Source organism: Gossypium hirsutum, chromosome A05 (genome assembly GCF_007990345.1).
Source record: "Gossypium hirsutum isolate 1008001.06 chromosome A05, Gossypium_hirsutum_v2.1, whole genome shotgun sequence".
In the NCBI taxonomy this organism is placed as follows: domain Eukaryota; kingdom Viridiplantae; phylum Streptophyta; class Magnoliopsida; order Malvales; family Malvaceae; genus Gossypium; species Gossypium hirsutum.
This window is the reverse complement of record NC_053428.1, coordinates 21438945-21465109: the sequence shown is the minus strand read 5'-3', so window position 1 is coordinate 21465109 and position 26165 is coordinate 21438945. Positions and strand designations below refer to the sequence as shown.

Genomic DNA, 26165 nt, shown 5'->3' with positions numbered 1-26165 from the left:
TTATAGTAACATTTTTGTTTTTTTTATATTTTTATATTATCTTTAAATAAAAATAATTAAAAATTTCAAATCCAATGTTCAAACATGTGTTAAATAGTATTAAAATACAAGTTTATTACCACTCAACCTATATTTATTTTTGAATAAAATTAAAAAAAAAAGAATTTTCTTTCACCCTTGTCGTGGATGTGACAAAATCTAGTATAGATAATGTTGTTGATTGAATTGGTGTCATAAATTAACTCAATATTTAATTTTTAAATGAATTATTATATTAACTCAATATTAATTTTTTTATGTTATTTAATTTTCCTTTCACAAACATTATGACATTTTAACGTGTTGTAGAAAAATGATAATACTATGATAAAAAATTAGAATGCATTTAGTATTATTAATATGATATAATTATCAATTTAAATTTTTTTTACTTATAATTTAAACTAATTTTTTTCATTTTAATTTTACACATATTGTAAATACGTTATAAAATATTGTTAATTTTAAATTATATGTTTTCTTTTATTTTTTATGTTATATTTATCTAATTTTTAAATATGTGGGAATGATAGAATTTCTAATATATTATAAAAGTTACTGCGGTCTCAATGTATTTTTATGTAAGTCAAAGAAAGAAGGCTTAATTAAAAGATGTACTAATTATGAATCTCATTTTTTATCTTTTAGTCGTTAGTTTTTTTTTTACTTCAATTTGTTAAAAATTTATTATTATACTTAAAAAACATAAAATTTAATTTAATTTTTGATAAATACTTCAACTTGGATTCTTGATTTTTACCTAAAATGCATATAAATTATTATATTATTTATTAATTTTGTGCGCTAAACTACTATTTTTTTAATTGGAAAATTAATGGGAAAGTTGAATACAAATTGACTTACTTCTCTGTAAAGGGCCAATTAGAATGTAACATATATTGTAAATTTTTTACAATGAAATTGCGGTCCACAATATTTTTTTTAAAAATAATATAACATTCAACACTTAAATTTATTTTCATAATTTCATATTTGACTTTAATTTTTTAAATTTGATATTTAATTTTTTTTAATTTGGTATCAAATTGGACAACAAAAAAGAATTTAAATGTCAACTACAAAAATATTAAATTTAGATACTAAATTAAATAAAAAAATATTAAATACCAAATATTATATCAAACATACAATAAAGTATAAATATTGGAATCGAACACTTCAAGGTTATGAGAATTGAGTTTCCAAAAGAGAATGATGCTTCCTTTAGTAATTGCGAAATCATATAAAATTTAATTAGTACACATGATATGTATATAAATATATATAATAAGCATTAATGTATATTCAATTAATTAGCATATATGAGTATGTGATTTTTATATAAATTAGTATAATAATATTAACATATAAAATTAAATATTATATAATGCTGATAATGTTAATGAATGATTTTCTATTTATTAATCAATACTATACGTAAAATTTATTAATTTCAATTACTTAATTAAAATAAATTCAAATTAATGATGAGTAATTATATTTAATATATATAATTTTTTACTAAATTACTTAAAAACATTAAAAAATATGTTTGGTAAAATTTTTAAAACAATTGGTATGATAATTATGTTTTAAAATATTATATTAATTAGTTTTACAATATCTTTTACTATACTATTTTTAAAAAATTCAAATATTATTTTTTCTAACAAGAGTTAAACTGCAAATTTATCATCATGCTGTAAATAAATATTGAAATTCATCACTGTACTTTATTTTTATTGATATTTGCCCTTGTTTCTTTTTTTTAATAAGTAAATTTGACACTAAATTTTTATGTTATTAAATTTTACCACTAAACTTTAAATTTTATTAATTTTTGCCACAAATTTTCATTTTTTTAATTAAATTCTATCGTTGGATATTGATTTTGAAAATTTGAAAACAAATTTCAATAATAAAACTTCTTTAAAACATTTTATTTCAATACTTAATAATAAGTTAATTTAGAAAATATCAAATTTTAATAAAATTTAAAATTAATGAAACTAATACTTGAAAATTAATATATATTTTATAAAATAACCGTTTTCTATATTTTTATTTTGACATTATATTGTTTTACTTATTAATGTTAAATGTTAAGATGAAATAAAAAAAAAAGGAATTTTGTTGAATTCTTTTGAAGTTATTTTGAATTAAATTTGAGTATAAAATTTTAATCAAATGTCAAAATTTAGAGACAAAATTCAATCAAATAAATGTAAAATGACAAACTTTAATATAAGGTTAAAACATAGTGGTAAATTTGCCTTTAATTTATAAACACGATAATAAATATCAATTAAAGTAAATTATAGTGGTAATTTTTAATTTCACCTAAAATATAGTGATATTTTTGCACATTTAAAATTTAGAGGTAAACTTTTTAAAAAAAGTTACAGTATATTTTATTGATGCATACAATCAACGCGTGTATTGCACGGGTAAGAAAACTAATTAGTAATTATATTTGCTTTTAATTTCCCTAGCTTTTTTTTTTATTTTAGGGTAAACAACATTCACAATTAGTAAGTTATTAGTAAGTTTACATTTTGATTACTCAACTTTAAAATGTTACAAAATGGATATTGAACTATTCAAAAGCTTTTATTTAAGTCATTGAAGATTGAACTATTTGAAAGTTTTTTTTTTAATTTTATTTAAGTCATTGAGTTATTAAGTTTTTTTAAAAGTCCAGCTAACGAGCTCCAAGTGAGGATTTGATGATCGGTACGATGAATTAGTACCGATCGACAAGTCGAAGAATAAGCCTTGGATCCAAGTTGATCTAACAGTTAGTGTTAAAGATTGAAAAAGAAAGCTATTTGGATTTTACTTTGCTGATTTGCAATGTTCAAAGTTGTTTATAAAAAAAATTGAACAATAGAAGAGAAAAAGAATAAGAGCTTTTAACTAGTGTACGCAATGTAAACAGAGATGGCCATACAAAACAATTTTAACATCTCAATAATTTAAATGAAAATTTTAGAATAGTTCAATGACCATTTTATAACTTTTTGAAATTGAGTGACTAAAATATAAAATTACTAATAATTTAGTAGCCTTGAATGTAATTTACCCTTTATGTTATAGGTACAAAGTACAACCCTTATTTTAATTAAATATAGAACCCATATAACTTTTCTTTTTCATAAAAAGCATAAAAAGTTGTTTTACAAACTCAAATTTCCTTGAGAAGGAATCATAATTAGTGTAATTAGTAGACATAAAGATGGAATAATATATATTTACCTAATAAAGCAAAAAAACAAAAAAAAAAAGCTAAGTTAGCTTTTAATTTGTTGCCACTATTAAAATTAAATGCTAATCAAGCAGCTGGAATTAATGAAAAGGAGGAGGAAAGACAAAACCTAATGATCCTATTTTGCTATGAAATCAAAGTATATGGGTGCTCCATATCATTCCACAAAACAAAACTTAAAAATTTGGTCATTGCTATTTGCAATGGGAATCAAAATTTTATTTTATTTTACTAAAAAGCCCTAATTTTTTTTATTGATGGCTTAAGGTAAAATGTTAATGTTATTGTATCTAAAAATTTATATTTCCACCTTTTCATTTTTAAACATATTTTTTCGAATAAAATGTAAAATATACGTATTCAATTAAATTTTCTATATTTGGACCGACTTTATTTCATTTTAAATACTTAAAACATGAATGATGAATATAAATTGATGTTGTTGAAAAATGCACATACTGAAAATGAATTTAGCTCCGATTTGAATTACATCATAAATGACTTCAAAACTCCTAAGCGCTAACCACCACCACACAACAATAAATAAATAAATAATCAAACATTAATTACGTCGATTAAGCTTAATTAATGTATATATATATATCATTTTTTTCGTGCTTTTGATTCTCATAAGATTCGGTCAGGATATATTTATAATTACCTGCTAATTGTTTTTACTAGTTATGTTTCCTTCAATACTTCTAGCATATTATTTATTTTATTAAATTTAATAAATATATTCGCTTTTTTTAATAATGGTTATTTAAAAAAAAATTATCATCTTAAGTTCATAACAAATGCTAATATATATATATTTTATCAATACTTAAATTTGATTTCAATATTCAATTGGGTACTTGAATTTTTTTTATTTTAATTTGATGTATGATTTTGGCTTCAATGTTTAATTTGGTATCAAGACCAAATGACATTACATGGTTTAATGAATGTTTGACACTTATGCTCTAATAAAAATATATGTACTTAATTAGGATAAAACAAAGCACATGTACCAAATTAAACATAAAAATTACACTCAAGTATTTAACTGAGATAAATTAAACTCAAGTGTCAAATTTAAAAAATTGAAGTACAAAAATAAACATTAAAATCAAAGTTGTTGCGACAAAAAAAATTCCAAATACTGAATTAAATATCAAAATATATTAATTAAAATTGCCGAAAGTTGAAATTCTATAAAGTTTAGTGAATGTAGAAAATTGCTGGATCCAACCTGACAGGCATCAAATTGAATTGAAAAAACTTTACCAAATGATAAAAGACCACATTTGACAATAATATCAATCGTTTCGGCAATGTTTTCCATTTAATGCACACCTTTGGTCAGTGCTATCCTTTAAATTTCCTGAAATCAATTTTAAATATTAAATTATTAAACATCATATTTAAAAAAATAATTATATAATTTTATATTTACAATAATACCTATTCAGCCAAATCAAGAGTTTAATCTAACAAAAGAGTGTGAATGAACAAATTGGTTTGTTGCTTGATTTCCGGAGGCAAACAAAGGAATCAGGAATGTTATGAGTATATTATTATAATCTAATTCCAAGGTTTAAAATCTGAGAAATAATGGAGGTTGATGTGTCACTTCACTTGTTTTGTTCAATCGAAATCATATTATGTAAAAATGAACCATCTTTTTGACTATTAGATTAATATACATATAATTGCATAGCAAATTACAAAGATTAAATATTATAATATGCTAAGTGTTTAGAAGCACTATTCTTTTATCTCACACAAAGTTGCTTCAAGATGACATGACAGGAACAGCTCATTCAAATGATGATTGAAGATGATGATTTGACTGGGAAAAGGCAAGCACCAATAATAGACAACTCAACTGTACATCATCTCCAAACCCCCCCCCCTTCACCTCCCTTTTATGTAGATTAGAAACCAAAGAAAGGAACTTTGATCAAATTAATCATGAATTGAACTCATCTGCTCTTTTACTGGGTTTGATGTTAAGAAAGTGATGGTAATTAAAGTAGTAGTGATTTTGCAGGGCAATGGCAGGCAAGTGATTGCACATACTATAGAGAACAGTGCATGGAGAAGCAGCAAAGAAAACAGCACTGTGACTGAATTCAGTGAAGGACAAATGAATATGGAGAGTGAAGTTGATTATTTTTTCCCTTTCCCTGCAAGGTTGCTGTTGAGTTTTAGACATGTCCAATCCTCTTCAGAAAGTATTAAATAAAATAAAAAAAATGGGGCAAACAAAGCAACACTAGAAACCAAATTGATAGCTTCTCTCTTTATCATTTCGGCCCCTCCCTTAATTATTTATTTATATAGCGCGCGACTATCGGGGGTGGAAGAGGCTATTTTATGGCCTGTGGGCCTCCGTGTCTCTCCAACTCTTTCAGATTCGTGAGACATTCGATGAATTTACACTTTGTAATGAAATATTAATTATGGTATAGTGATTTGGCGAAAAGAAGATGATAGCAGAGGAGCAAAGGAGGCCATGCCAGGCAACTTTAAACAAAGCTCTTCCAGTTTCAGTTGGGGGTGTTGTTTTAATTTTGCCTCCCATACCTACTTTACTGCCAAATGGTCATAAAAAACAGTTGATATGTTGGTTAGACTGAAGCTAGGGGGTGGGGGGGCTTTTTTGCACAGTTAACCGTTGAAAATAACTATTATGTACGCAACTTCTATGTTCTTCTATTCTTAAACTACCTTTTACGACTGCACAAAAACAACCCCATGAAATCACACATTAATATCAACACCTAGCGCTTTAAACTTTTAATCACCATGGATACTTTGGTGGTTGGGAAAAATGCTTCAGAGGTGGATATGACCTTGTTAGATTAAATGATAATTTTTTTTTTACTAAAATTTTAGTTTTAAGTTCCATCTGATTGAATTCCAAATTTAATCAGTTTTAATGTCCCAATCAAATTTTGGGGGAAAAAAACCAGTCCCATATGAATGTATTGCTGTTTGTAAGTTTCTTTTTAGGTTACAACCAAAACTTAAATTTTGAATTTGATTAATTATTGGAAGTGAAAGATATACATGTTGCTTTCTTTTTTTGGTATGTGTCATGTCTTATTAAATTCATGTCTGAATTTTTTTTTTAAAAACGGGGTGAAAAAAAATTTAAACTAAAATGGATATTTTGAAAAAGAAAAATCGGAAAATTATAAATCAATTTGAATAGAAATGTACGATTTATAAAATATAAGTTAAATCTTATGACGTGAAAATAAATATTTTATATTTAAAATAGTGAAAAATAACTTAAAATATTTATATAAAATTGTTTTCAAAAAAGCATATTATTGATTACTTTTTTTTTTTTTGAAAACATATTCTTTTAAAAATACTTAACAAAACAAGTTTAAAACTCTGCCAAATAATATTAAAATCGTAAACTAAAAAACTCAAATTACCATAAACAATTCAAAAATATATATATAGAATGAAGTAAAGCAATAGCATTAGCAGGTTTCCACATTTGGTAGTGAGGAAGCATGATAGATTTGGTAGAACAACAATATATATAAAATAATAAGAAAGTGAAGGAATATTTTGCTCATAATATATGATATTACTTGTTGCTTTGTCTTATTAATCCAATAAAACTCTTCCAAAGGGGGAGGAAATGAATGAAACATGAAGTGCCCTACACATATCAATCTTACATGATTTTGTTTTCCAATTATAATGGTGAAAGGCAATTAAATATGATCTTGACATTTAATTTTCCCTTCCACTCTTCCTTCTTTTGTATAATTACAGCCATAATGGAAATTCCATTGATAGTAAGGCTTAGGTTGTTACATTCATTTTCCCTCCCTCCATCCTTAAATTGTCTTGTATGTAAGTCTCAAAGCTTTTTATTCAAGCCTTGCATTTTATGCCTTAATACGCAATTATGGATGGACTTAATTAATTCAACACTTCACTTTCTTTCTTTTATATTTAATCCTTCACTTGTGCGGTTTTAGACAAATTTGATATTTAATCCCTTAATTACAATTTATTAAAATTTAATTATAGGTTAAAATTCACAACCCCGTTAATTGTTATTATTAAAAGTGATTGCATTTTTTTTTATTGTTATTCAATTATATAATCACTGATGCCTAAAAGTTTAGTTAATTATATTCAATCAATAATAACTTTATATACTAATCAAATGCTTGAAAATATATGTTTTTTTAAATTTCAATATTATCAGTAATGATTTATCAATGACATTCGTATAAAATGTTTGATTGAATAAATTCTACAACTTACAAATTAATCTCAACATAATTGGAAAAAAATACAATTTAAATAACAAAATACTATTTTTATATTAATAGAATTATATAGACATTATATATTTTTAAATAAAATAAAAACTACTTTCCTAAATATTTGAACTTGTTAACTTTTCCAACACAATCAACACCTCTCTAACAAAATAATTTATACTTCTTTTACTATCAATAATTATTATTTTTTAAATTATCAAGTAACTTTAAAAAAAAAAATAAAGTTTTCCTGAAAAGAAAAAGAGACCAATGGTGATAACCTTTTTTATTTAGTTAAGGTATAGAGGATTAGAGGTGAAAATGTTAGGAATTAATTTTACACTGGGCCGGGTTAGGCACAGCTTAAAGGCCCGCCCGAAGATTTGGGTAAAATTATAAACACAAAAAAAGAGTTTGGGCAAAAAATAAGGCCTATTTAAAAAACGGGTCGAGCTCAGGTAAACATTTTCTGGCCCGGGCTTGGCCTGAATTTGCAAAAAGAAAAAAATGTTGTTTTCCCACTGTTTTGTTATTATTTTTTACTGTTTTTTCATTGTTTTGTTGTCATTTCACTGTTGTGCTGCTACTATTTTATTGTTATTGTTTAAATATTGTATAATTTTTATTTGCTTGTTAAGTTGCACCTGTCTTAATGTTATTTAAGTATGAAGATTTTTTCAAATTTATTTTCAATTTGTTTGGGAACATTTATTTTAATGTTTTTTATGTATTATATTTTAAAAAATGTATATATAAAAAACAATATAAAAATTTAATGCGACTAGGCTCGGGTTTTAACATTTTTATCCAGGCCAAATTTGGATAAAAATTTAGGTCCATTTTCAGGTTGCGCTTATCAAACGGGTCTAAATTTTATCAAAGCCCGGCTCGAACCTAACCCGACCTATGATTTAGTGTAGGGTCCATTTGGATTTGATATAACTCTTAATGGCACATTTTATGTACTTTTATTGCCCAGAGGTATCTCAATGGTTTTGTTTAGATTGCACTCTATCTACTAAGAAATTAAATATTGCAGCAATAAAATTAAAATCAACGGTGAAATATATCTTTGGATTTAAATTCAATTGTAACAATGAGACGAATGTAAGAAATGGCTTTTAAAGATATAGTATCAAAATGAGTGTATATGTACAATAAAGTCTTTAAAAATATTTGACATTTTAAAATTAATAAATTATTTATATCTCAAATGTTTTTTAATAAATAAAAGTTATAAAAAAATAGTATTGTTTCAAACATTTTTTTCCTTTACTTTTAGTTAATTATATAATGAATGTTTTTATTAGTTTATCATATAAAAACAAATCTATGCATTCATTAAATAATTATACAATATTTAAATAACAAAATGAAATAAGGAAAAAAAATAGATTTTTTTTATACAACTAAATACCATTATCCTTTCCAAAGGGAAGGATGAATGAATAACTAGAAAGGTAAGGTTGGCTATGATAATTGTTTTTCAATGAAATAGACAATTTGTAATAGAATGTGCTTTATTTTCATGGATAATAATTAAACCCTCGACCTCATGATTAAGGGAATAGATGAGCACCAGTTACACCACACATCATGGTTTATTTATTTTTTATTTGTCTTGCACTATATTTTACATTGTATGTTTTTTATTTTTAAAAAAATTAAATAACTTTATCAATTCAATATTTGTATATTATTATCAATTCTCAACATATATATATATTTTTTTATTTTTTAAATTAAAAGATTTTGAATTATTTATTAGTTTAGTTTTTAATTATTTTGATAAAAGGTTTGAATATTTTTATTTCATATAATAGATATTTAAATATATAAAATAATGTACCTATTATTCTAATGTGCATAATTAATTATTTGGTAAATTATTAAAAAATTTCATTATATATGTTTAAAAGTTATTTTCTCTCTTCATTATATATAATTCACTCTTTCATTACCGCTGTTGCGATTAAATTCAAATATATATTCTACTACTAATTTTAATTCAAAACTACAATAGTAATTAATCTCAATACACATTAAAATCATAATTACAATTCCCGGTTTAAAATTAGGGTATACTCCCGCCACCTCAACCTCAAACTGTGATTCAAATTTTATTGTGCATGAAAATTTAAATTGTTTAAGTTCAGTTGATTAAACTTAATTAAATTTGTGAAAACTTTGTTATTCATAATCGAGTTTAAGTTGTAGTTAAAGATTTTATAACATTAATGAAAACTTTAAAAAAATTTAAAATACATAAATATAATTCATTTTAATCTCAACTTAACAAGTTGAACCAATTTTGATTTTTTTTAAATATATGATATATGTTATCTCATTTACAGTTTAACCATGATTTTTTAAAAAAAATAAAATAATAATTTTAATGCCTAGTGTTGATATCAAGTCAAGAAAAGAATAATTCCATGCCGAAATGATTAAAGTTTAAGCAACAAATGTTGATAAACTTCATCAAATTGACTTAGACGGAATCTATCTATTTAACATGTATTATTTTTATTGCAAAATTCTTAAATTTTCAACCGTAGAAATTATTTCATTTAAATTAGACAAACAAGTAACAAGAAGCAATTTGTTTCTGTTTGGTTTTTAGTGAAGGGTGCGGGGGAAATGATTAAATTTTATTATTTACTATCATTTATTGTTGTAATCATATAGTTTATTCAAAGAGTACTTGATATCCAAGGCGAATCTAAAGGGTTGGCATGGGCTTAGCCTCTCTTGAAATCGAAAATTATTATTTAGACTTCTAATTTTTTTTATTTATAATTTTAAATTAGTAAATATAAAATTATATTTTTCCTCCAAAAATTATAAAAAATTAATTTAATCATTTAAAAATTATAAATATATAGAGTATAAAAAATTAAAATTTGATTCGACCCCCCCTAAAAGATTGTTCTGGTTTCCCCTGCTTGACATGTGTTTTCTAATAGAATTAACATTCCAATGAACTAACCTAATTAACTAGTGAATCTTGAACTAGCTTGCAAACCTTAAAAGACTATGTGTTTCTGCTAAGACAATGTGAGGTCCACGTAAGAGCTTAGAGTCATTGATTGCCTTATACTGGAATATAGCATCGTCGCTATCAAGAAGATCAAATCAAACTTCCATGTCAATAGCCTTTAAAATATATAGCTAAGGCTGTCTCCACTTATAAAATGATACATACAAACAGCTTATACTCTCCCGTGTACACACTTTTTCTTCCTCAATCTTAAACTCTCCCACAAAAAAATCTTCTTCCTAACCTTCACCTAAGTGCTCCTCCATATAAACCATCATCTGTCAATCCAAGCTTAATATAAATAATTGGTATAAATATTTTGTCAATACGACACTTAATTATTTTTTAAACTAAATTTTATTATTAGCATTTCAAAAAGTCAAATAACTTTTTTTAATAGGAAAGTTGATTAAAACATTAGTTATTTTTTTTCAATGATGTTAGTGTGACAATCTATATGTATGTGTAATTCATATTAACATGATACTATTTGTCATACATGTCACATTAACAAATAATTTAAAATTATTAAAAAATTAAAAAATAATAATAATAAATTCATAAAAATAAAGAAATATAAAATACATATAAATTGCCATACGAGTGGTCATGTTTAAAGATATAGCGTTTTAACTAGTATTTCTATTTAAAAAACAACCAACCATTCAACTATTTTTGAAATATTAATGGTTAATTTATAAGAATAAAATATAGTTGATAAAAATCAAATTAATTAAAGATGTAAAGGTTAAAATCTAAATTTATGATGATATGAAATAATTTTAAAAAGTCATAAGACAAAGATGTTGAAGTGAGTTTATAAAAAATCATAAAATAATATATGTTCAAAAGGTGTTTGTATTGTAAGTTAAGGAGTGGCATTCTTCTTAAAATAATTGAAGGAATTTAAGAAAATAAATGATTAGGTTAGGAATAATTTAGTGACTATAGTTGCTCAAATGAGATAATTGAATAAAACTTTAACAACATGTGTTTGTAAAGTTAAGATGGTGAAATAAATAAAAAAATAAAAAAAAAATACAATAGGTCTCCATTATCAATTGGCTGAATTTTAAAAATATAAAAAATATATAACTAAATTTCTATATTTATATAAAAAAAACCTATTAAATATTTAGTGATGATGTATCTAGTAGTCTACAGGCAAATCATTTCCGTAGGCTGATTATTGACCAATAAACCCTGGTTTGAAAACTCTTATCGATAACAATGATCACACTTAAATTAAACATAAAGGTAAAAAAGGAAAACCCCTCTAGTCTGGTTGATGTAACATTTTCCTTTAAAGTATAGTATATGAAAACCTTTTAGTAATTGAGTGAACAGTTTGCTCCTCTATTGTCAAAGTGTGAAACATTTGAAAAAGCAACTACTAAAATATTGAGTGAATGAATACATTGGTACGTCCTAGAGAAGGAAGTGCAATAATAATAATAATTATTATTATTATAAAGGAAAATTTAAAAATAAAAAATCTACTTGCCTTATCTCGTGGTCGTGCCTTGCCTTTATTATTTTTCAAATATTTCTTTTTCTTTCAACAAAGAACGTCTTGTCAACCACCCAATGCCACGCAGTCGCCTGCCGGTTCCGGCTTACGCTTAACTTATCCTTTTTTCTCACCCTTCAACCTTCGTTAGATCAACTCAAAATAACTCTTTATTCTTTCTTCTTTATTTTTTTTGTTCCGTTCTGGGCTGCCTTTTTTTTTCCCTATCTTTTCTTTGCTATGCGCAAGTGTTGGTGCAATTTCATTTCAAGGTGACATAAAACTGCAAAGAATTTCAATATATTTGTTTTCCTCATTGATCAAAAGTTTTTCCAAGTCTACTCGATTTGATATGGAAATGGAAAACTTTTTGCAGTGAATTATCAGTGGGGGTCTAGCTATCTTCTTTTAGGGTTTCTATTCCTTACACTGCTTTTCTTTAGGGTTTCTTTGAGTCTTTTGATTTGTAGCTTGAATTAAGTTTTATCCTTCTGCTTTGTTTGGCTCAGCTGAATTTGTTGTCAAAAAAAAAAATAATGGAAGATTATAATCAGCTAAACGAGAATAGTACACCCAGGGGAAATTTCTTGTACGCAACTCCAGTTCTTGCATCGAATTCTTCTCCGTATGGGAGAGGGAGTAGCGGCTCCAACGTGAGTAATCAGCAGGTCGAGATGCCATTGATTTCTTTTCAGTTTCAGTCGAGCGAGTGTTACCAATCGGAGGTGCATCCGATCGTGAAGACCGAAGCTAGCACTTCACAGCATGGCCAAAAGTTTCACTACCCTTTATTGAGAGAGCATCAAGCAGCAGTTCATCACCAACAAGATAGGAATGAAAGCTCCAGCGAAGTGGAAGCTATCAAAGCCAAGATCATTGCTCATCCTCAGTACTCTAACCTCTTGGAAGCTTACATGGATTGCCAAAAGGTAAGTCTTGCCTACAAAAGCAGTATATTCCGTGAAGTCGAAGACGAAACTTGCTTTAAAACTCGAGAGAAATTCGATTAACTCGTTGACCCTTTCTCACCACTAATCATTTTTTATACTGTTGCCATACAGGTGGGAGCTCCACCTGATGTAGTGGCCCGACTAGCTGCTGTTCGACAAGAGTTTGAAGCAAGGCAGCGATCTTCAGTGACATCGAGAGACACCTCAAAAGACCCAGAGCTTGATCAGTTTATGGTGATTTGTTTAGCGAAACCTTCTTCTCTTTGGCTTAAGATCTCCTTTTTGGGGATTTAATGACAGCTCCTTGTTCGGCTCAGCACCTTTTTTTTCTTTTTCTTTTCTTCTTTTGTTTTTTTGTTCTGACTCAAAAATTGTGGATCCATAAAACCAGGAAGCTTACTACGACATGTTGGTGAAATATCGGGAAGAACTAACGAGGCCAATACAAGAAGCTTTGGATTTCATGCGGAGGATCGAAGCTCAACTCAACATGCTCACCAACGCTCCTGTGCGGATCTTCAACTCTGGTACCTCTTTTTTTTTTGTTTCCTCTTTGTATTACACGCTCGCTTTTAGTACATGCTTAAACACTTGATGAAGATGGTGGTGATGATGATAATGATGATGATTTATTGCTGTGCCTACCTTTGCCTAATGCCGTAGCCTGGAAAAAGAAACGGAAGAGACTGTAACTGCTGGTGCCTTTGGATTCGTAATATCACCAAAAAGAACCGATAATCTAATTGGCTAGGCTTCCTTTGGAAATTGTAGACCTGAGTCTACATCTTTCGTATTCATCCATTTCGCCATTGATAGCTGTGACCCAAATCACGCCTTCCAATAATGAACAAGGAAAAAAAAAACCAACAAAAAATAGATCAATAAAAACGGAGGAGAAGACCCAATAGTGGAAAAAGAAAACAGCTACACTGAGTTTTTTTTTTTTTCTTTTTGGAGCTAATGGACGAAACCCTAGCTAATCACGAATCTATATAGTAATAAATTGATTGCAAAGTTCCAATGCTTAACAGATATATCTATATTTGTAAAGAACAAAGATAAAACGCACTTGGTTTTATGCTATTGCCGGCTGTATGCAATAAAATTCACACGTTGGCTTTTTTGTAATGGGTTTACCTTTTCAATGATCTCTGACAGAGCCATTCTTATTTTAGGGTTTTATTCTTTCTTTATTTTTCCTTCCGAAAATCTAGATACTCTTATTCTATTTGGTTCTGCTAAACCTGATTCTGTTCCAAGTGGGTTTTTGTACATAAATTCATGCCTCGAGAGATGAATGATATAATTAGTGTCTTCCCTTTCCCCAGCTGTTCTTCGTTTAAAACAAATAGTTCTGTAGGTTTTTTTTTTCTTTTTGGTGAAAAAAAATTATAAAGGTTAGGAAAATTGGAGAGCATAGGATGCTATTCAAATCAGTGCTACCCCATTCTGTACGGCTTTATGAAAAATAATATATATATTCCTTTATTGGTATTTGTTTTGGGGTTTTATCATCACAGTTTAGCCCCTAATTTTCTAATTTTTTTGATCTGTCAAAACAATGGATGAAGGAATATATATTGATTGACGGATGCTTTTTTGTACTTAAATAGATATTTTCGTCTAGCGTTAATTAAAATAAATAAAGTTATCAATTTTGCTTATAATGTAATGATGTTATTATAATAAGTAAATATTAGCTTATCTTAAAGAGAGGCAAATCGTTAGCAAAATATTTAATTAAAATGATCATCATTACAAGCATCAAACTTTCATTTTAGCATTTCTTTGGGGGGAAGGCAGGGAGGGTTCTGATTTCCTGGGAAGTATACTCTAGGCCTTGTAGGTTCTAGCATGTTTCACTCGAATTTAACCTCATAAATGAATTAGAAAAATGCTTCGACGCAACTGATTTTGGTGAGAGATCAAAATCCTTCTCAGAATGGCGTAGAAGAAACCTCCGTTTATGATAAAACTTGTGTCAACCTTTGTTTATATATACATTAAGGTCTATGGAATTATTGGCAATCTTTCCACGGATTGTTTTTTAATTGTTGATCACTGAAGATATGGAATGAATGTCGGCTGAATTTCATAATTGGAATACTTTTGGCAAGTTAAGTTTTCAAGGTGATGTTGTGAGATTATGCTTGTTAGAGCTGGATTTTGTCTGGTAAATGGTGTTGGACTCTTTCTTGTTCCAACTCGAGAAACCTGCGAAGATTAAACCTTGAATGCACCATAGACATTTCGTAACCGTTGCATGATAGCTTTGAGCCTTCGATACCCTTGGCTATTGGAATTAAAGTCCGGATGCTGATAATAGTGTTAAAGCTGATATGTAGGATTTTGAACGAAATATATATGAAGTGATTCATGAGAGGGACAAAGATGTTGGTACATCTTTGTAAGTCTCATTTGATCATATATAAACCATTCATGCTGATTATTAATGCACAAATATATTGTTTTAAGCATCAGCTTCCCACTGTTTTAATCATTTTAATGGGTTCCCCTTCATGCACTGGAATTCTGGTGTTTATGTTCCCACATGAATGAGGATTCGCGTATTTAGCAGGATATTCATCTCAGTCATTTTTGGTAAATTGTAAATCAGTCATACGTTTGCCGTTCTTTCTAAGTTTAGAGATGGGAAATGGTGGTTGTTTATTTCAATCACCGGAACTAGAATAGGATGTTAATCCAATTGTAAGGGAGTAAAGATATGGAATGAATACCTGAGCGGTTCCTGGACTGTTGACACCTCTTGATGCGGATATGATGAGCCCGAGCTTTTTACTCCAGTCATTCCCTTTTAAAGGGCTAAATATATGGGATTTTTGTTGGTTTACTTTGCTTAAGCTAATGGGAGCATCTATACACGCTTAAAATGTTAATCGTAAGCATGTTGGAAGAAAGTTGCGAGTTGGTTAATGCAGACATTATCTAGCTGTTTCTCCTTCACTGCTCACAACTTCCTCTCTTTGTTCTCTTTGTCAAATATCAGATATACGTATCATTATAATTTTACTGTTGTGGCCATGTTGGTCACAGTTTCACTTCACTACAAGTCTAGCTGGTGAGCTATAAATCCTAATTGGTCAACTTTCACTAAATTGAATAGGCAATGCACCATTCATTCTCCTTTACATTAAACTTTACTCCCCTAAAGTCTCTGTGACTTGTCCATTTGTGGCACCTGGCCTTTGTGTGCTAATTTAGGAACTATTGATTTACATGTCCTATCTCTCTTGTAGTCATCTTTTCTTGGACATCTGTCTGAATTGGTAAGTCACCTCATTCAAAAGAACCGGAGAAAATAAAAGAAGCCATGAAACTATCAACTGATGGAATTTACTTTTGATAATAGTTTGACCTACTTTGCCCAAATACGAAACGACGAGGTCGACTTGATATGGGCAGTTATATTTACTTTATACTAGTCTCCTTTTGATTTAATTTGCTTGCATCATACCTATACCGAGTAAATATTGCATTGCTACCATGAATTTGATTATGATGGTTGTGAATATGGTTGTCATTGGACAGAGTATAATGTTGTGAAAATTTTCTTGCACTGTGTTTACGTTTTTCGAGTCAAGTGCATATTTTCAAGTTGATGTACTTTTTCCACATAAATTTGAACAGATGAGAAGTGTGAGGGTGTTGCTTCATCCGAGGAGGATCAAGAAAATAGCGGCGGAGAGACCGAACTTCCTGAATTTGATCCGCGTGTTGAAGACCGAGAACTGAAGAACCACCTATTGAGAAAATATAGTGGTTATTTAAGTAGTCTCAAGCAAGAACTCTCCAAGAAGAAGAAGAAAGGGAAACTACCAAAAGAAGCTAGACAGAAATTGCTAAGTTGGTGGGAGTTACACTACAAATGGCCGTACCCGTCGGTATGTATCCTTTCTTTAGCTAAACTATTCATTGGCAAGCTATTAGAATTCCAACTTTAGTTTTTATCTTGGATTGCTAATGAAACCCGGTGATAATCCCATAGGAATCGGAGAAGGTGGCATTGGCTGAATCAACTGGTTTGGACCAGAAACAAATCAATAATTGGTTCATAAATCAAAGGAAGCGTCATTGGAAACCTTCTGAAGACATGCAATTCATGGTGATGGATGGTCTGCACCCACAAAATGCAGCTCTATATATGGATGGTCACTACATGGGTGATGGTCCTTACCGTTTGGGCCCATGATATAATATGCAACAGCGCATTATAAATTACCTGCCTCAGCAGGAATATATATATATATATATTTACACTAAGTGTTTGTTTCCATTACATTTCAACCATAGTATATGTTAGTCTTCCATTGTTTTTTTCTTTTTTGGTTCATCCCTTAGGATTCAGCTTTCTCCTACAACATAATCTAGCATATTTGAAAAAAGCACCCTTATAGTTTCCTGCTTGCCTATTCCTTATGATGATTGTCAAGGATGGGGATCCCTGTTGTCGGGTCCAGGATGCCTGCCTGTGTTTCTCATGTTCAAAGGTACGGTGTTGCGCCTTGTTACGCCTTGTTACTTCATTGCTGTCTGAATGTGAAGAGTAATTAAAGGAGCTAGTGCTGCCAGAGAGATTGTAATGTTAAAGTTGAAACGTTTTTTTGTGGGGGGCAGCACTACATGTTTTTAAGTGTATATAGTGAGAAAGTATGCTGGGAAAGTTTGGGTTAGTTAATGTAAGTAGTTGTAATACTTTGTGATCTTCCTTTGATATCTGCAACTTGCGGACAAGGAAAGGGGTTCCAAACATTGACGGGATGCCATATTAATCAGCTGTATTAAGCTTTTATGTTCCTTGTCTCTTGTATTTTATAACAGACCAAATAAATATCTTACATATTAGTTAGTGGTTGTCCAATTTGGGTAATTTAGGACTTCTGTTCTAACCGTATGTATAAATGTGATTGAGTTGAACGAGTATAACCGGTATTTTTTTTTTAACATAGGTTTTTATATATCTAAAATTATCTATAGTCTTTTTTAACTCTGAAAAGAGGAGGATAATGTATTTTTGTGTAACTGAACATACGTCATCTTACATTGAAACTAATCCTAATGTTAATCAAGCTAAGACTCAATCAATATCCTTCTTTTATTTTGGTGCTAATGTATAAGTATATTTGAAATAAAAAAGACCAAATAAAGATTGGAATTCAAGATCCAAAATTTGAAATAATAAGAAAAAAAAGAAAAATTTGGTAATACGCAGAAACGTGATAAGGATTAAGATAATATAATGCAATTGAAATTGAAAGGAAGAAAGAAGATTGGAATAAATATCAAAACTATATACATGTTTTGGTTAATTTATTTTTTATTGGATTAATATAATTATTTGTGTATATAATATATCAACCTAAAATGATGTTATGTTTGTGAAAATTATAAAATTAACATTATATATTAGACAAAAATTCATGTATAATTTCAATAGTTATCGAAAAATATTTGAGAAGGAGAAGAATTTGAATTTAGGCTTCGTTTGTTTCACTGAAAACGACTTCCGGAAAATGATTTTTGGAAAATGGTTTACATTTCTGGAAAAGCTAATATTTTTTGATGTTTGGATGAATCCGTGTAAAATATTTTTTATTGTTTGGTAGATTTCTTAAAAATATTTTATAAAAGTTGTTTTCAATAAAATAAACATACATTCGAGATTTTCTTATTTTTCGTTGCTTAATTGAATTTATTTTTATCTATAATTTTATATTTTACATTATTTTTGCATATATTAAAAATATTATGTTAAATTCAAGTCCATTATAATGTCATTTTTTAATTACATGACTATCAAGTGAGTATTTTTTATTTAAAAATGTGACATCAACAAAATTGACAAAACAATTTAACGTCAACAATTAGACTTGATTTTCAAATTTGAAAAGTAAAGGAACTAAATTCTTGAAAATAAAAATACAAAGACTAAATTGCAAATATGTGAAGTGTACATAGACTTATGACATATTTTAACTTTTATACTATAAAAAATTTATTATTAATATATTTATAATTGTAATAAATATTTATTATTAAAATATTACTATTGAATATTTTCAATAATATGTGAATAATATTATTTAAAATTATTATTTTCAAAATTTATTATTAAAATAAAGTTAAAATATTAAATAATTTATTAAATAATAAATTATATTTATTATATTAATAATTTATTATATGAATAAATATAAATAATTAAATATGTATGTTTAATAATATTAAAAAATATAAAATTTTAATAATTTTAAATATTTTTAAAAATAAAAATAAAATTTATTATCAATATAATAATATTAAACTTGATTTAAGTTAATTTTTATATAAAAATAAAATTATTTATAAAGGAACTCTTTTCCGGAAAATAACTTATGCTTTTTAAAAAAGTAAGTTATCTTAGAGGAAAAATGACTTATTTTACTGACCTGTAAGTCATTCTTCGTTGACCAAGCTATTTTCTGTGAAACAAACATAGAAAAAATACAGAAAATATTTTCTATAAAAAACGAATAGACCCTTAATTTATGTAAAACTAAGTTGACACAAACAAGAGGAAAATAAAATTAAAAAGGTTAAAAAATAAGGATAAAAATCATTATCATACCCAAAATCAAAAACATTATCATCTTCACAAGGATGCGTATCATCATTATCACTATCATACTCAAAATCAAAAAGATATTTACCATCACTACAAATAATTATGGCCTTTTTATTAGGGCACTCTCCAACTTAATATCCTTTTCCTTCATATTTGAAGCAATGGATATCTCATTCCTTTTACTTGCAATATTCTTACCTCTTTCTTTATATGTCTCTTCAGATTCAAAATTTCTAATTTCTTGTTCTCATTGATTATTCCTAAGTGTTTGAACTCAAATATTTTTTTTACTTTTCAATCACTTCACCATCATCATAGCCTTTTACAATATCATTCATATTTTCATACTCATAGAAATGTGTTAGGTTTGCAATATTTGGATTCAACTCACAATAAAATCGAGCCATGATCATGGTTTCATCCTCTTTCATGGTTTTGCACAGATCATAATCATATCTAGCTCCTTAGCTTGAATACTCTTGATAATAGTAGGAAGGATCAAAGCACTTCCTCTCCCATGTATTTAATTGAGCATTCTTTATTTTAACTAGTGATTTAACCATATCAACGCATAATCAGCAAATTCAATCGTGGTAAATCAAAGTATTCCTCAGGATCATTCTTGTCTAGGAAAGAAGGGATCTTGTAACACTCCTATACCCGACCCGATCGCCGAGTCAAGGCATCAGGATGTCATATTCGTTGTCGAAGCAATTACTGAAAATTTCAGATCAATTTATCTTATTATTTAATTAATGTAGATCATTAACTAATTTTAATAATAACTGAATTTACGGTAAAACTAATTATGACTTAAAGGAGCTTATTAAAACATCCATAATTGATCAAAGGCCAAATTGTAAAGTTCATAAAGATTTTTGAACAGTCGTCACAACGTTGGGGTTTTCACGTCGTAACATGGCGAACTTGTCATCGTGACATCATCTCCATTTACTACAAGTTTCATGCTTTATTTTTATTTATTTATTTTATATATATCATTACCTGAATCGTATTCAGATGTCATAACCACTACTTCATTTTACATATCGTCCACTTATATCTATTTCTAATCTCAAGTCCTCATACAAACATGATATTCAATTAAATATAACAAAGTTTATAAAATTAACACAAATATTAAAATTTTACAAAGAAAACTATTGAAGGACTTGCACTTGCAAAATTAGTTTACCTACTTTATGTATATTTCATATTTATTTCTAAATTGTGCCAATCAATTTAATTCTTCATAAAATTTTAACAAAGAATTCACATCAGTTAACAAGTATTCACTTATTATGTTATCAATTAGTTTAAACCTACAACCATTTCAAAACATTTCAAATTCATCTGCTATATATATATTCATATTTTTTTTCCTCCTCCTTCTCCTCTTCTCCATTCCACATCCTTTATATATATATATTTGATAGAATCTTTAACTTTTAGTATATAACATGCTTATATGTAACATTATCTATAATTTCACTATTTACTTATGTGTTCATATCAAAGTTGTCCACTTGAGTCATAGTCACTAAATTATTTATATCTTGAGCTAAAAAATTCGAAATTAAGATCCGCTTAATGATTTTGAAACTAGACTAAAATATTTTTTTACCATAAAAATTTCAAAATTTATTACCTAGCCAATAAGTACAACAAATTCTTCAAATTTGTCCCTATTCTGTTGTTTGACAGTTTCTACCTTTTTTTACTAAAAATTAATTATCTCTTTGTATAGGGTTTTGATGATATTTTCGTTTGCTTCTCTTGAAAATAAACTCATCAAGAATTTAAATATATAAATTTAAAACCCTAATTATTTTTTTAAATTTTTTTATGATTTTCCAAATCAGAACAGGGGAACCTGAAATCAATCTGATATTGTCTCACAAAAATTCATATATCTCATAATGTGAAATTTTTTTGCTTATATTGTTTCTTCTGTGTAAAAATAGACTCAATATACTTTAATTTCGTACTTTAATTAACCTATAATTCAATTTCCAAAATTATTGGTGAATTTTCAAAGTCAGACTACTGCTGCTGTCCAAAACTGTTTTAGTGCAAAATGTTGATAACCAAGCTTATAACATCCTCCTTTCCTTTCTCTACAGTATTTCCCAACACTTCCTCTTATTTTCCTTCACTAGCATATCAAGAATATAAAAATATATTAAAATCTTGATGTTCTTACACTGTCATATTGATTTCAGTCTTTAACTTACTTTTCTCTCTCCTCCAACTTCCATTTTCTTGAATCCAAGGTGTTTTTCTTGTTCTCCATAGTCTCCTTATCACTTTTCTCTCTTGGTGATTATGAAAATTTCTTGAAATTCTTGGTGAAAATGGTGGATTTTTAGTAGAAGGATCAAATTATAAAGACAACAAAACTTTCTTCTTCTCTCCCCCCCCCAACTCATGTTGGAAAGATGGGAGGATACTCTCTCTTTTTTCTTTTTTTTTTCATCTTCCTCTCCTTTTATACTAGCTATTTATAATAAAATATTAGTAAAATATCTCATTAAAATAATAATAAAATATTATTTATCAAATTAAATAATTATAAAATATCATCAAAATATCTCCAACATCATTATTGCCTTCTAGAGTTCTCTCTCTTTCTAATTGACCATTTTGGCCTTTATGATATTTTAAAATTTTATCATTGAATCATCACTTAATTTGATAAAATTGTAATTTAGTCCCTTATAATTCTTCACCTATTCAATTTGGTTCCTGCATGCCAATTCCATATCATAGTAAATTGGATTATTTTCACTTTTGGTTCTTCAACTTTCTTATTTTTACCTTTAATCCCCTAAATTTTGAATATTTACACTTGAACAAAATATTTTCACATATTTACAATTTAGTTCTTACTTTAAATCAATATACTAAAACCTACTTCTTAATTATTATTATTATTTTTTAATACTCTTCAATATTATCTTTATATTATTTTCTCATTTTATTGAGAAATCAATTATACATCATGTCATACTTCTTGATTTAACTCTCTTTTAATATCTTGCAACTTTCATTTTCTTTGATCTTATACCTTATTTCACTAGAATTTTATCTCATATTATTTACGACCAAGGGAGTTTTGAGGATGTTACAAATCCTAATTTTTATACGGTCCCAAAATCTTCGACTCTACATTCTTGCTTCACGATGTTTTGAATTGGAATAACTAGTCAAAGTTTCAGTTAACTTCCTAATATCAAAAAGATTAAATAGGAACTATGAAAATTAAATAATTAAAAAAACAGAAAAATCATCTTATTACCCCACTAATCAAGGCTCTCTAGCAAACTAAATTATTAAGAAGAATTGAAGATGCGAAATATAGGGCGGGCCAACCTTGATAATTATAGACCAAGCTTTTACCTAATTCTAAGTAAATTAAACTACTTAATGCACCAATTAGAATTCAACACAAGAAGTTATAATTCAGTAATTTAATTTCCAAAACATCTCAAATAATTTAAATATAAAATAATAGTTGGCTGACTAAACTAAACCTTTAGAATCCTAATTGAAGTCGTATAAACCTCTCATCGACAACGATACAGCGAAAGATGATGTAATAAAGAAAGTAAATATTTTGTTGATACGATCCTGGACCAAATATTAAGGCCTCCATAAAACTGGGTTCGTCAGCCAATTTAGCCCACTTGAGCTTGTTCATCTCCCTCCATATCTACAAATTATTTTTGAAAGCTCCATAAATATAACTCTCGTCTTATGAAATTATTTTGGAGTTCATACCGATTTGAATATCAAAATCCCCAACATGTTGCACTAAGTTCAAGAATGGGGATAGGCTTAAATTGAAAAAGGCAATAATGAAAATTTGTCACCAACAATTCCAAGGCAAGCAAAGAAGCCAAAGTCAAATTTAATTTGCAATCAATTGTGAAACACATGATAAGTATCGCTTCACTAATCATCCCCATGCGTATATTAATTATTTTAGTTTAAACGTTGCTTTCTTTCTCTCTCCTTTCTCCTATTTGTACATCATTTAATTTTTCATAACTTTTACAAACATCATCATCTTATCTTCTAATTTCTTCCATTTTTTTTCTCTGAACTTCTTGATCATCCACATGCGGAATGTATGTATGTATATGTATGTACATGCGAATGATTAGCCTAATCTGTATTCAAGTCTTGTTCAAATTAATTACTTTGTAAGCTAATCTATGAACGAAGCTCCTTTTTCTTTTTCTTTTGTGACCGAGGTAATCCAACTGTAATCACATTTATTACAAACAAAAAGAGAAAAAAAAAAAAGATTCCAGATCCAAATTCCCTTTATCTAAACCAATCAAAAGAAGGGTTTATGAGCAAATTGCTCGTCCTTGCATTTCTTCTATGTTTCTCTTTCTTGGTCATTAAGCAACCAAAGGCAATTGAGTTTCTTCCTTGCAAAAAGCTATAGAAAATTGTAACGCTTATACCCCAATGAGGGAGCAAAACTGAGAAGATCATTATATTGCTTGTGTTTGCAGATTTAAGAAAATATCAACTAATACGAACGTCCCACCGCGACTACATTTAAAAGGAAATAAATTTTCCATTTCTCTATATATGCGTAGTACAATATATACCCTAACTTCAATGAATCATAGTCACTTAAGATGGTAACTAGTCAAAAACTTTCTCAGTTTTTGCTAAGTATGTACAAAATATTCAAGTTATAAAAGAAATATATAGATACAAAGTCTAGTAAGGTTTTAATTACTTCGTACAGATCATTATGGTCTCAACAAGTTGTCTAGCAGGCTGCAGATGGGTGAGTGAAGGAACTGAAGAAGTGAGATTTCTGCCCCATCGTAAAAGGGCTCGACGTCGAAGGGGCTTCACCCCCATTGTCGACCCTTTCACAAGAAGGGCACAAGGTGAGGGTGGCTGCCGGCAGATGCATATAATACGATGCTGTTAGTTTCAATGATTTAAGCTCTTGCAGTTCCTTGTGAAGCCTCTTGTTCTCTTCTTTTAGTGTTTCACAGCATTTCTTTAATAACTCACGATCCACTTCAGTCTGTTTCAGCTTTGTCCTATATACAATAAGGCAAAAAGGTTTTACCAAAAAGAAAATTATGATAAGATCTAATGTATATTAATTATATATGCTAAGTAAAGAAACCTGGCTCTTCTATTCTGGAACCATACTTCCACTTGGCGTGGCCTTAGATTCAGCTGTTCGGCTAAAGCTTGCTTTTGTTTCTGTTTAACATAAGAAAGGATATTGGTATCGAATAAGACAACACAAGTCATATATGCAAATATATAAGTTTTATAACGAGTAAGCAGTGGTTTACTGGGTTTAGAGTGCTGTGTTCTTTGAAGCTGTCTTCTAAAACGGAGGATTGTTCTTTGGTGAGCTTAAGTTTCTTTCTGGGGCTGCCCTCTTCGTCTTCATCACTGACCCTCGAACAAACCCTCTCCAACTCCACCTCTTCACCACCGAAATCCCTCTCCCTCTTAACGCTGGAGTTAGAAAACGAAGACACTGCACTGAGACTGAGGGAAGAGGCTTGACGTTGGTGCAAATCAATGGACTCGCCCTGGCCATGCACGTCATGAGATGGGCCTAAGGAAAGAGATGGAAAAAGCTGATCGTGTTTGAGGAACGGTTTCTTCTTCTTTTGTTGGTGATGATCCGATTGGGAAATGTTTTCTTGCTTAACAAGGCAGCCTATGCCTAGACCAAGGCAAAGGCCAGTGTTGCAGATATCGTCGAGTCCCATTGCTTTTTCTTAAAAAAAAAAAGAAAAAGAAAAAAAGAAGAAGATTAAAACGTAGCTCAATATTGATAACTAGCAGAGAATCTTGGTGTTAAGGAGGCCAAAAAAAAGGGGGGTTTTTTAGAGAGAAATAGAGGGTGTGGTGGAGTGTTAATTGGGACAAATTATTAATGAAAAGGAAAAAGGAAATAATGAAAGGACTAACGAATCCGGTTGCGAAATGATGAAAAATACCCCCCATCTCGGTTTTGTCTTCATAGGTTGACCATTCAGAGCCATGAATACAATGTATAAAGTGCATACAATGGATTGTATACGTGGAATCACATGGAAAGTGGGGATGTACACAACAGCACATAAAAGGAGAATGAAATTCTTCGTCTTCTTTTCAACTTTTCTTCTGCTTTTTTCACTTCAAACCTACACCTTTACACACTTTAGATTTATTTTTATTAACTTTCTAACTGATTTTTGTATAAATTAAAACATAATAATCCTTGATTATAATAAAAATAAAAAAGTTAGGATTTTTTAAAAATAGATTATACAAGTTAACAGCAAAGGGGCGGTGATTAATTAAAGGGGTGAGATAGCTAAACAATTATTGTCAATTACAAACAATGATGTTGATATTAGTGAGAGATAAATGAGAGCAGACAACATTTCATCATGGGTTGAGTGTATACCTAGT

At 28.4% G+C, this 26165-nt stretch overlaps 2 protein-coding genes across 2 annotated transcripts; one reads left to right on the top strand and one right to left on the bottom strand.

The window, feature by feature from the left end:
* Positions 1 to 12024: 12024 nt before the first annotated feature.
* LOC107957882 (homeobox protein knotted-1-like 2) lies at positions 12025 to 17950 on the top strand. Its single transcript, XM_016893500.2, has 6 exons — positions 12025 to 12409; positions 12647 to 13066; positions 13199 to 13321; positions 13479 to 13614; positions 16736 to 16989; positions 17094 to 17950. Exons 2-6 carry the CDS (start codon positions 12674 to 12676, stop codon positions 17295 to 17297), a joined length of 1110 nt encoding a protein of 369 aa, XP_016748989.1. The 5' UTR covers positions 12025 to 12409; positions 12647 to 12673; the 3' UTR covers positions 17298 to 17950.
* Positions 17951 to 24253: 6303 nt separating this feature from the next.
* On the bottom strand, positions 24254 to 25677 carry LOC107957883 (homeobox-leucine zipper protein HAT22). Its single transcript, XM_016893501.2, has 3 exons — positions 25049 to 25677; positions 24874 to 24953; positions 24254 to 24784 (listed from the first exon to the last, which is right to left on the bottom strand). Exons 1-3 carry the CDS (start codon positions 25475 to 25477, stop codon positions 24502 to 24504), a joined length of 792 nt encoding a protein of 263 aa, XP_016748990.1. The 5' UTR covers positions 25478 to 25677; the 3' UTR covers positions 24254 to 24501.
* Between the last annotated feature and the right edge of the window lie 488 nt (positions 25678 to 26165).